This window comes from Felis catus, chromosome D2 (genome assembly GCF_018350175.1).
Source record: "Felis catus isolate Fca126 chromosome D2, F.catus_Fca126_mat1.0, whole genome shotgun sequence".
Classification (NCBI taxonomy): domain Eukaryota; kingdom Metazoa; phylum Chordata; class Mammalia; order Carnivora; family Felidae; genus Felis; species Felis catus.
In genome coordinates this window covers 69,702,087-69,715,217 of record NC_058378.1, presented here as the reverse complement: position 1 = coordinate 69,715,217, position 13,131 = coordinate 69,702,087, and the positions used below count along the sequence as shown (strand labels likewise).

At 42.2% G+C, this 13,131-nt stretch overlaps 1 protein-coding gene across 6 annotated transcripts in view; it reads right to left on the bottom strand.

The window, feature by feature from the left end:
* VTI1A (vesicle transport through interaction with t-SNAREs 1A) overlaps nucleotides 1-13,131 on the bottom strand; it is a 361,732-nt gene that overhangs the window by 103,285 nt on the left and 245,316 nt on the right. Inside the window, exon 9 of one of the 6 annotated variants that reach the window (XM_045040680.1) lies at nucleotides 3,965-8,857. The exons of the other annotated variants lie outside the window; for them this stretch is intronic. Coding sequence (XP_044896615.1) covers nucleotides 8,854-8,857 — 4 coding nt within the window. The 3' untranslated portion in view covers nucleotides 3,965-8,853. Of the gene's footprint in view, nucleotides 1-3,964; nucleotides 8,858-13,131 lie in introns of those variants that run through there. 6 annotated transcript variants of the gene reach the window in all.

Genomic DNA, 13,131 nt, shown 5'->3' with positions numbered 1-13,131 from the left:
GCTGTTAAGAAATACTGATGCTGGGAACCCACTCCTAGAGATTCACATTCATTCCGTCCAGGGTAGAGCCTGGTCACCTGTATTTTTAAAATGTTCTGCAGGTGGTTCTCAGGTGCAACCAGAGCTGAGAACCACTGGGTGCAACTGAAGTACTTTGCAAAGGTAAAAAAATACATTTGACATTGCTGTATACCTTCTCTTCCCTCTTGGATTGTCACAGAGGACAATGGTGTATTAAAGGCTCTCATTCAAACTTATTTGAATATGGAACCCTTGTTGTGCATAGTGTCTAGAAATGTAGATGGGAACTGCTGTTCTAACCACTTGGAAACCAGCAACTTAGGTTAATAAATTTGGTTTCTCTCTTTCAAACAGAAAACTCTGCACCTTTAACACCCAAGATGAAAATTTATGAGAGTGAAAGTCTCTTTCTTCAATAAGGACACAGAAGATCCTTAAGCCAGCTTATTCTCTTAACTAAAAAAGATCCACAATCTCATAGTTGAAAGGGACCTTAAATGCCATCTAATTTCTCTTGGTACCACTAACACACACACACACACACACACACACACACACACACACACACACCCCAATGCAGAAATCCTTTCTAGAGCATTTTCCCAGATGGTCATCCAGCTCTAGCTTGAACAGTTCAATGACAAGAGACCTCACTCCTTCACAAGACAACACATTTCATTGTTGGACGGATCAAGTCTTCTTTATATGGGCTCCAAATTGCCTCCCTATAACTTCTACTTAGTCACAGCTCTGTTGTTGTCTGGAATAATGGTATAAAGTCTCTTTTTCTTTCAAACGAGTGTCCTTCAGCACATCATTAAGGCGGAGCATCGTACATTGGAGGGAACACAGAACTACACAGGAGCCAAGACACTACTCGGATAGGAGATGTAGGTCTGCCTCAGACCTTATCTTTCTGCAACTGAAGCACTTCAGGCATCAATGTATCATGAATAAAAACAAAGACAATGAAAAACTTGTCTTGCATAACTGTAAGCATCAAAATAAAAGTCTAAGTGAAGGCTTTGTAACTGAAAAGTACTCTACAAACATGTTATTATATTAATAGATAATTTAAAGTATTATATTTTTATACCTGAACAATTCTTCTGTCATTTGGCACATGTATTGTGTTTCCGAAGTTACGAACATTGGATTTGTTACCTAACTAGATTAACGATGGTGTAGGAGTGCTCCATGACGCCACCTATCTGTTACTTGCATCAATGATTTAGTGATCAGAAATCAAAGTCTTCCAAGGTGGCATGGGTCACAGTGCGCTGATGCTGTCCTTCAGGAGTCTGGCAGACCAGAGGAAACAAAGAGAACTCTGGACTTGAAATCAGAAGGTCTGGGTTTGGATCTGCCATTTACTAGATAGGTGCCATTGAACAAGTCCATTAACCCATTTCCCCACACATAAAAAGGGAGGATGATAACATCAATCTAACCTATACTACACTTAGGATAAAGTAAAACGAAATGTGTTAAATGCTCAACAGTAAATGTTACTGATTCTCATTTCAGAGCATTTCACCATTGCCATGTTTTTCAAATCAGTGAGAAGCCGTTTGAAAAGTACATTATATTCTCTCTAAAGTAAATAGAACACTTGGTTACCTGGATTCCACCTGGATAGAGTTCCAACTCTGCCATTAATTCCCGGTGTGACTCACATATTAGGCCTTCGGTTTCCTAATCTGTAAAATGAATTAATTGGACAAGCTGATCTTTAAGCCCTTCTCTAGGTATGGTTCTGGGACCACCAATATTCTTACTGCAAATCAAATTGGAAAAGTTTCAGAAGTAAATTGGTTTCTGAGATCAATTTAGTTATTCCACAATCCCCAAATACTTCCACAGCAAAAACAACGTCTTCAGTTTGCAAGTCTGTTTGAAAACTACCCCCCTTTAGGAAGATATATTTGTTTCCAACTAAGTTCTGCTAGCCACGTTCCTGAGGTGAGGTACCAGAATTAAAACAAAAAAAACAAAAGGAAACAAAACAAAAAAAACAACCCTCAATAAAACCAGACATTTCTCCAAAGAAGAAATACAAATGGCCAATAAGCACATAAAAACATGCCTGACATCTTAGAGAGTAGAGAGATGCAGATCAAAACCACAATGAGATAGTTTCTCACACCCCCTGGGATAACTATAATCAAGAAGACAGACAATAACAAGTGTTGGCAAGGATGTGAAGAAATTGGAACCCTTTGCGCGTTGCTGGTGGGAATTTAAAACAGTCCAGCTACTTTAGAAAACAGTTTGGCAGTTCTTCAAAAACGTTAGACACAGAGTTACCATATGACCCAGCCATTCCACTCCTAGGTATACAGCCAGGAGAAATGAAAACACATGTCCAAGCAAAAGAAAAAAAACCAGCACGTGAATGCTCATGACAGTGTTGTTCATATAGCAGCATCATTCATCATGTCTATCAGTTGACAAATGGATAAATATACTTTGTATATCCGTACGATGGAATATTAGTCAGCAATCAAAAGATGTGAAGCACTGATATAGGCTACAACCTGGATGAACTTCGAAAACCTTACGCTAAGTGCAAGAAGCCAGACGCAAAAGATCACATACTGTATGATTCCATTTAAATGAAATGTCCAGAAGAGCCAAATCCATAGAGACAGAAAGTAGATTAGTGGTTGTCAGGGGCCGCTGGGAAACAGAGAGTGGCTGCTAATGGATACCAGATTTCTTTTTGGGGTGATGAAAATGTTCTAAAATTGATGGTGGTGATGGTTGCACGACTCGGTGAATACACTAAAAGCTGCTGAACTGTACGCGTTAAGTGGGTGAATCATATGATATGTAAATTATATCTCAATAAAGCTGTTAAAAACACTCAATAGAAGCACATCATCATTAAGTTACCAGGACCAAGGATCACCTCAATTTAAATCGAAGTGCAAAGAACATGTGTGTTTGTGTAAAACTATTTTATGTGGATAATTGCTTTATATGTTCGACTGCTTTAAACCCATTTTTGCATTTGGATCATTTTTCAAGGAGGAGCTGAAATTTAAGGAAGTAAAATTGAATAAACAGGCTATTGTGGCACAAAAAGTAGATTTCTTTTATTTCACTACCTAGGATTGACTCAGCGGTGTAAAATGCCATTTAAAAAAAGAATGACAAAGTTTGAATGAGAAAATGTATTTCATCGTGGAAGATAAAAGTCTTTCCTCCTCTACAGTGAATACAGGTAATTTCAGAAGCAGCGGCTCCTAATTATTCACTGTTGAAAAGCTAAAAAAAGGTTCATATTGAAAACAGTGACCTCCAGTTTGCTTCGTGAATGAAGGCAGACACAAATTCTCATTTCCCTAGAATCCTGGTTGATAACTGAGTTGGGAAAAGCATGCATTTCTTCATTACAGTGCAGTCGACTGTTCATTTAAATAACAATAAGCTGCATAAAAGTCACAAAAGCATTATCTAGCAATTCCACAGTGTTGAAATGCATTATTAGTACTAACAATGCCAAATAGAGTAAATAAATGACTGGCTTCTTATTTTCAGCATTATTCCTGATTACTTAGCTTTATGAAAGGGTAGCATTATTATTAGCGGTGCATTCAACACCTTGGTCAACACTATTTGCTTGGATAACTCTTGAACTGGAAGGGATTTTAAAATAGAGCTATGTTTTTTTCTAGGTTATCCAAGAGCGAAAAAAAAACCCTCCGATCCACTGCTTATGTATCATACATTTTTAACAGAAAATATTTGAAGAACCCAACTTCTGTTCACTATATATGTGTAAAAAGTGGAATTAAGGTCCTCATTAAAGATAGCACACTTGCAATAGTACTTATTTAAAAATGTAAAATTTACATCAATAGTTTAACTTTACATCAGAAGATTTCCTACCAAGAACATGCTAATGCTTCCATTTTTAAACTTCCTGGAGTCCAACGTCTGGGCCTTCTTTTTTTTTTTTTTTACTTTTTTCTTTTTTCACTCCCTGAAATATGCAGTACTCCACAAAATGCCACTGATTAAACTTGTTACGAGAGCACCATCAATCGTCCGAGTGCATGGCAAATAAAAGGAGAGATTTCAAATCATTCACTCCTGAGTCTCTAGTCTGCTTTGGTTAGATGAAAAGAGGCATCTCAGTTAAAGATCTGAGCCATATTTGGCTTTAACAGTGCCTGATCGAAGTACGACTCCCCTGAAATGGGGCGACAGGATATATGCTTATAAAGTGGTATCATCCTAAGGGGAACATTGCACACCAGGGTGATTGACTCTCCTTCAGGAAATGGAAGTTTTTTGGTGTGTGTGTGTGTGTGTGTGTGTGTGTGTGTGTGCACTGAAGCCTTAGATTATGGTGTAGGAAGGGAGCAGGAAACACAACAAGGAGCACATTAATATTCAGGTAAAGGATTATGTGAGTAGAGGGAGAAACTCTTGAACGGTGTGTCACACGATGTATTTTTTAAAATGGGTTGCAACAGTACTTCCCATCCCACTGGTTCTCCACAGCCTTGCCCTCCCCACATCAAGGGATAGAGTCTGGGTCTCACCCCGCCGAAATGTGGTGGGTCCCTGTGACTGTCTTCATGATTAGAATGTCCCAGCGGTGACACTGTATGACTTCCTAGGCTAGGTTAGAAAAAGCCACGCAGCTTCTGCCAATCTTGCTCTTGGAACGCATCTTTGGGGCCCTGTGGCGCCAAGCCAGAGGCCGCCATGCTGTAAGGAAGCCCAGACTAGCTCCTGCAGAGAGACGACCTGGAAAGGCCTTGAGACAACGAAGCAATGAAGGGCCCAGGCAGTCCCTAGCTGCTACGGGATCTTGTCTCTTCCCAACTGTTTCCGCTCCAGGCTCTGTCTGAAGACAATCTCATAAGAGACTTGGAGTCAGGACACCCAGCCAAGCTGTTCCTCATTTCCCGACCCACAGAAATTGTGAGTGATAACGAAGTTATGGCTCGTTACTGTTGTTCTAAGCTGCTACATTTTGGCGTGGTTACTTACACAGCAGTAGACAACTCGAAGAAGAGGAAAGGAAACCTGAATGAAGACTCCTATCCTAAATAACGCAGAGGGCACGTATGAAGTCAAGTCTTTTAAACCATGACTTCTAGCTAAAAGTAACAGAGAAAGACTCCTTGTAAATCAACAAGGCAAGCCCCAGTTCAGTCCTGATTCAGAGCTTAGAACTCCTCCGCAGTGGGTCAACGTCCCCACAGTGAAAGCTCTAGATTCCCACACACAGGAAGGGCAGCAGGGGTGCGAGGAAACTTGCCTTGAACTGCATTTATGCAGCAAGCACAGTCCTCTGACTGTTTGCTTGGGGTGGTCCTGGCTGTGATGGGCAGGGAAGCTACAGCCCCTCTAAGACACCCACTGGTACAACCACTGATCCTGCTTTGCTTTTCATGCTGGAGTAAAACTGTACAGTCTGCAGTTCCCGAGCACAACATATATTTTAACGCCTCCATGTCCCTCTTTTCTCTTATTTGGCTAACTCACACGTACTCTTCAGAACTCAGGCCGGGCATCACCAACCCCAGGAAGTCCAACGGGGCCAAGAACTCTTTGTGTACACTTATTGTTACATCGTGTTAAAGTTTATGAAAACAGTTCTTCTTAAGGTGTGTTTTCTCACTAGATTCTGTATATTGACAAGGAGATACAAATTCTTTACATTTGTATCTTTACTACCTAAGGCCTCCCTTGGTCACAGCAGCTGGTGCTCAGTAAACGCGAGTGGAAATGAATAGGTAAAGTTAAGTTGGCTTCAAAGGACTCCTTTGGTGACAATGTCTCTAATGCATTTCAAACATCCCATGCTCTGCCCTGATCTCGTTTGGAAACCTCTGTCTGGTAAATTCCTAGGAGAACACTGCATCAGAATTTCGTTCGTGGCATTTTCCCTCATCTTCCACCCTCATCCTCCGTACCTTCCATCTTGGACCATACTGGCGTGTATTCTCCTAGGTCCACTTTCTAGATGGTCCACTCCACAGTGGCCGGTTTCTATCCCGAGCACCAAGAATGGCAGTTCACATACTTGGGGTTGGCTTGGTAAAGCAGTGCATCTTCCCTGTGTGAGTACACTTTTACAAAGTCATGACTGACTCAGTCATCTCTTTTCTGGGGTTAGCAACTCTGTCTCCAACGAGTCTGGAAAATGCACGAGCCTTAGACATGTTCAACAGGTGATGTCAAGATGCACTCAAATGATTTAAGGACAACCTGCCAAAGTCCTCAGAAGCTTACTGCGCCCTTGAAGTAGGTCATCCTCGGGAGCGGTTGCTTTTCATCTACCCAGCAGGTGTGTGTCATCAAATAAATATCTTAAAATGTCTTCCAGCCAGGAACAAATATCTGGCAGGAAAAAGGAAGTGCACAGGCTCACTGACTGGAGGTCTACAAGGAGAGCATGAGCCGCCTTTATTCAAACATACGAAAACTATATTTTTATTGACAGCATGGTTCCACCCCTCCCATTTATTTTTCCCTGTCCAGTCACCTGCCCTACTCCCCCCAACTAAAAGGCTTCCCAAAAGAAACTAGTCTCAGTTTTTAAACTTCATTGATAAAGGTTTTAACAAAGAGGATCCCTCAAACCTGGCACCACAAAAGCATATTCTTCCCCCCCCCCCCCATAAAACTGTGATTTTAATAACAATCATCATAATAGGTAAGCAATCTTGGCTCACTTGGCTCTCTCTCTTATCTCCAGCCCTCTTTCTTTTCTCTTTTCTTTCCTTTTCTTTCTTTCTTTCTTTCTTTCTTTCTTTCTTCTTTCTTTCTTTCTTTCTTTCTTTCTTTCTTTCTTTGCTTTTCTAGTGTTTAAATTAGTCATTAGTTTTATCTTCCTTCTTTTTTTGGCTCGGAGATTCAGGAGACATTAAAATTCAGTAATTTGTGATATTTCATTTTTGTAAGATGAGGAAGAACTTAAATAATATGGCACAATTTGTTCTTGAATGTTCCTGAGCCCAGTTAGCAGGTATCACTGGACCCAAATATTTAAAAAAATTATTGTAAGAAAACATAAGCCTGTGGTTTAACCCTGACTTCAAAGTTACGGGAACAGCTTAAAAGAGGAAATATTTGGGCTCAAATGTGGATAAGTTTTGGTTTTAATTTTATGCACATTACTTATAACTCCCAGAGCCAAAAATAATTCTAAGAGAACCATGAACACGGTGCACATCATGTGAGATTGAAAAGGCTGGCTCATAATTATTTCAAGATGAATTGTGTAGACCACTGCAATTTTTTATTCACATGAAGGTTATCCACTAATATAATGGTGGATTTTGTGAGATCAGGGTTTTCTGAACCCACTGTGTTTTCTAGACACTCAGATACCGTTTTCCTGACTTTACCATACCTGAGCATCACCTGAGCTAGTATATACTTAAATGTTTTCTTTAGATCAACTCTAAATTGTCCTTTTAAAGAAAAAAAAATCACCTCATCTCAAGCAATAAGAACAGTAAAACCATGTTCTTAAATTTGCTCTTTTGGGGAAAAAACTGAGTTTAAGTAAAAGCTGCCTCTCTCAGAAGAAACATAAGTGGTTGATCTTTCCATTGATAAATATTTATTAAGCACCTACTATGTGCCAAGCCCTCTTGCCGATGCTGGGTTTACGGCAGCAAACAACACTAGGTTGCTGCTCTTGTTGGGCTTATATCCTCTGGGAGGAGATGACAATGAACAAACAGATACATAATATAATTCCCAGTAGTGACATGTGCTATGAAGAAAGAGCAACGAAAGGGCACAGAGTGGTGACAGGTGTATTTGAGCAGAAATGCAACACAGCATGGAAAACAGTGGCCTATTCTAAACAGAGGTAAAGGTTTAGAGAGTTCATAATATTACCTGTCTCCATTTTCACTCTTATAAAACTCGGTTATGCCCCAAGACTAGGTCTGAGTGTGGTTTACCTTCCTCAGACTGCTTTTCCAGTCATAGAGACGACTGTGTCTCATAGGCTGAGAGTGTTCGCTGGGGAAGGCCCTTCTGGGACAGGCTGGCCTGGATGCAACCGGTTACAGGGGGAGATTCAGAACACCAGAACGGGACCACGGTGCTAGGAAGGGAAGAATAGAAGGAAAGAGCTGGGCACCAAAAAACCAAAGACCTGTTTGGCCATTTTGCTATTTTGCCTGTGGTCTCAGGGTAGCAATCTCCATGTGCCATAAGGAAATTATTTCATGTGCCAACCTTGGCACACATATGTGGGTTGTTCAGGCCCACGGTGGCCCATGCCCCCCAGCTAAGGTGGGAGGAGCTGGTAAATACACACCTTAAGTATTTTCTGAAAACTCTGATTCTCAAGTTATTGACTGAAAATATCACTGATAATCTAAATGAAGCATTTGAATAGTTTATAGTTAATAGTTTAATAGAAGCTTAGTCTGACCTTTTATAAGTTTATTTATTTGAGAGAGACAGAGAGAGAGCACAAGCAGGGGAGGAGCAGACAGAGAGGGGGACAGAGGATCTGAAGCAGGCTCGGTGCTGACAGAGCCCCATGTGGGGCTCGAACTCACGAGCCACGAGACCATGACCTGAACCAAAGTCAGAAGCTTCACCGACTGAGCCACCCACGTGCCCCCATAGTCTGATTTTGAACAGGCATTTCAGTTTGACCACATGCATTACTTATGTTCCTTGGAGGCTGACTGCATGTTGAGAACCCAGCTGGTATCAGGTTTCAGACAAGGAGAGCTGAGCGCTTAAGGCTGATGGACAGGAGTAGCTGCAATCGTGGCTGAGGCTTGATAGTTGTGTGACTTTGTGCAAGTTACTGAACTTTTCTAAGCCTCAGTTTCCTCATCTGTAAAAGAAAATAATAATGCCTCCCTTACAGATTTGCTCCGAGGGGTAAATGAAATGAAATTATGTAATGATTATAGAGGACTTGCCATGTAAGTGCTTTTTTTTTTTTAACGTTTATTTATTTTTGAGAGAGAGAGAGAGAGAGCAGAGGAGGGGCAGAGAGAGAGGGAGACACAGAATCGGAAGCAGGCTCCAGGCTCTGAGCTGTCAGCACAGAGCCCGACGCGAGGCTCGAACTCATGGACCGCGAGATCATGACCTGAGCTGAAGTTGGATGCTTAACTGACTGAGTTACCCAGACTCCCCACATATAAGTGCTCTTAAAATAAATGGCAATTAGGATGACAACAGCAATCATGACAATAAGTGTTAAGAAATTTGTGGGGTGCCTGGGTGGCTCAATTGGTTGGGCGTCCGACTTCGGCTCAGGTCATATTCTCATGGTTCATGGGTTCGAGCCCTGCGTTGGGCTCTGTGCTGACAGCTCAGAGCCTGGAGCCTGCTTTGGGTTCTGTGTCTCCCTCTCTCTCTGCCCCTCCCCCACTCACACTGTGTGTGTGTGTGTGTGTGTGTGTGTGTGTGTGTATCTCTGTGTCAAGAATAAATAAACACTAAAAAAATTTGTTTTTAAAAAATAAATCATTTGCTAGGTACTTCTGGTTTGGAAACAGAGGAAAAGACCTGTTTTCCAGATTCCTAAGAGGCTTAAAATAACCAACAGTTTTGCAGGTGAGCACAGGTACTCTGGTGGGCTGGTGAGGGCAGCACGGTGGTCAGACAGAGACAGGAACTGAGGAGGGAGGAGTTATCCACAGGGACCATGGCCCAGCCTTCAATCTAAGAGGTTCAGAATGGGATGGGGAGTGGGGGCCATTCCAGACAGTCTCGGGTAGACATGAAAACATGGGAAGGAGCTCTCTAGAGTTAGGACAGGGGTCCTAGATCAGAAACAGGAGACAGAAGGTCAGTGGAATGTGTCCCCTGCATCTGGTGCTGGTTTCAGAGGCCTCCTCCTGGTGGCTGCAGCATTTGCTCCATTGAATTTGAAAGGTGCTCGGCTGGTCACCCTGAATTTAAAAACAACAGGAGAGCACATCCTGATGGTCTGAATCCATTAAATCTGCATACGGGCACAATGAGATGTTATGTAATCAAAACCCCTTGAACCTGCACCGGTCTCCATTAGCAACAGAAGCAAATCAGTTCATGTTTGCGGGAGGGAGCAGTGGAAGTGAAAAGCGAATGGAAAGCCAAGGTGGGCAAGTCTGTCCTGTGTGAGATTTTCCTTAACAGGTCCTGTGTTGCACTGTGCACGCCTTCTCTGGGAAAGGAAATGCCTTTCTACTCAGTTTCACACCACCCCCTCCATCAACATATATTCTTTTTTCTTTCTTCCCCTCTGGGTTATTATATATTTAATTGGATTTGTGTCATTGACATATGCCTATGTGTTTGTGATATAATATTTTATTTAATATAGCTGGATTATATCATTCAGTCCACATATAGTTATTGAGTCCTACTGTGTATCTGGCCAAAAAATCATTAAGAAGACGAGCATTTCCAGGAGGACTTTACTTTTTGTACTCCACAGTTACGAGCTTTTGCCAAGAATACATGTCAGGCCTCCAATTTGCTTCTATACCGGTCCAGTGAGGGCAGAAATGCAAGAATACATTTTTAGTTATGAGCTGGCCAGTCCAATATAATGTGACACTTACAACTTTCTGGCTGGTGAGGGAGGGTGATAGAGGATGACATTCAGGCTCGATGTACCTGAAGTAGGTAGAGTAGTGTATGCGGGGTGGGGGGGGGGCATGAACAGAAAAGCAGACTGGGAACCAGGAGATCCAGGTTTGATTACTAATTTGGTGCCTTCTCCAAAACTGAAGGAGTAGGGAGGGGCTTAAGACTTCTACTTTGAACTTACTGGAAGGCTGGGAGGATTGAGCAAGCAAGGCTCGTAAGGGATCTCTACCTCCCCGAGACTATGTGTCGGCTGTCTTCAGCTAAAGAATGGAGAGAGAATTGATTAGGATAAAGAGGGACAAGGATTAAAATAGAGAACCACACAGAGGCAACTGGATTATGGGGTGGACTGAGATGATGCCTGCCTGGGGGGGGGGGGTTCTCTCAAGCTGTAGCGTCAGTGTGTTTGGAGAACTCATCTTCTGTTGTCATCCCAGAGGATAGTCTACGGAGGTGCAGACGACATGGCAGGAAATGAATGACTCAACAGTCGCCACATCGTTGGCCTATTTTCCACTTTGTCCCCAACAGGATTCAAGGTGGTTCACATGAACACACACCAGTGGCATGTGGGAAGTCACCGGGCTTGGTCTTGGCCAGCTCTGGTTCCACTTCCTCACTGTATGGCTGGAGAGCGACCATGAAGCTCAGCAAGTCTGAGGACAAGGGCACAGGGCAGTGATTTACCAATAAAAAATTTGCTATGCAAATGTCAGGGGAGATTTTATTGGTAATAGCAATGCTTTCCATTTATATAGGCTAACTAAAACATGGTAGACACACACAACTAAGGAAACAAAAGCATGAAGTTTGACCTACCCTGACATGAATCCCAAACCTTAAGAGTTGAAAGTTTTTCTCATAGTAAGCAAAGCCATGGTCTCGTCCTAAAAAAAACAGTACGTTTGTTAACCTGAAAATGCTCTAGATGACTCCTGGGTCTGGGCTATTCTGCACAATCTGATGATCGGGGATTTCATCAAATTAATGTCACTAGATAGGCCTTATAATTAGGACAAAATATTTGAAAAGTTTTAAAGATGAGGCTGTTCATTAGCTCATTGATTTTCCTACCAATTGGGAGCTTGAATTTAAATGATACCCAAAAATATAACTAGGTGTGCTCAAAGAGAGAGCTAGTGGTGAGTCCTTAAATGGAAGGCAGGAGTTTAAAATGCTATTACTATTCAGATTCTCTGAGAACATTAAAACTGCCCATTAAATGAAAACTTAATAATTGGCCCTACTGAATTGTGACATTTTGTAACCTGTTCAGAAATGCAGAAAATTGTGGAAGAAAAATTCTTTTGAGGCAGAATTTGATTTGCAATGTAATATTATTCCAAAAGCCAAGGTCACCACGCATGTACACATAAAAGAACAACAATGCAGACTGACTACCAAAGCTGAGGAAGACTCTGGAAATCAGAGCTAAGGCATATGGCTCAAGACTTCTAGGTAAGTTATGCTACTAGTCTGGAAAAAAATCAACAGGCAACAGCATGAGCTCAGAGTTAATATCAACATGGAACTGACTCCTCTTTGGAGATTGCTTAAAGACATGACAGAGATAGGTCATTTTTGTCCTTCTATAGAAACCATCACAATTTTTAAACTTACTCTGCAATGTCATTAAATAAATACAATGTAAAGACATTAACTGGGGGGAGAATCAGTGGTTTCACATCAGAAGGTTAAAAATTCTCATGGGTCGATGATTAATGAGCACCTTCTGGGTGTAGGGAGCTGTGTCCAGTGCTTTTGAGAGTCAAATATGAGAGATACATATTCCTCGTTTTCAAGGAGTTTACCACGTAGTAGAGTGGAGGAGACAGACGCTGACCTAAATAAGATACATACGTATCTCTGAAAGATGGGTAGGGTTTTGATGGGGGAGATGGAAGGTCACTGTCCAGGCAGGAGGAAGGGCAGGAGCAAGGGAAAGGCTTTTTTTTTTTTTAATTTTTTTTAACGTTTATTCATTTTTGAGACAGAGAGAGACAGAGCATGAATAGGGGAAGGTCAGAGAGAGAGGGAGACACAGAATCTGAAACAGGCTCCAGGCTCCGAGCTGTCAGCCCAGAGCCCGACGCGGGGCTGGAACTCACGGACCGCGAGATCGTGACCTGAGCTGAAGTCGGATGCCCAACCGACTGAGCCACCCAGGCGCTCCAAGGGAAAGGCTTGAGACATGTCTGGGGAGCAGGGAGGAGGTTGGTGTGGCTGGAATGCAGGTGAAGAGAGAGCAGGGCAGCTGGGAAGAACACTGAGGGAACACTGAGGTCTGCCCAAGGCGCCAAAGGGCCAGTTCCATCAGAAGACAGACACTGTTAGGGGCACGGAGAGAGAGGGCAGAAATCTTCATCCATAAACTATCTACGAAAATATCGGGCTCCAACTTGTTATCCTTTCACTGAAGTATCTGTTAGCAAAGCAACCAGCCACTGACAAAAGAGGAGTCCTCCCCAAAAGGAACCAATTACTGGGAAGAAATGGTGGTTAAAGGGAAGGAAGACAAAGAAT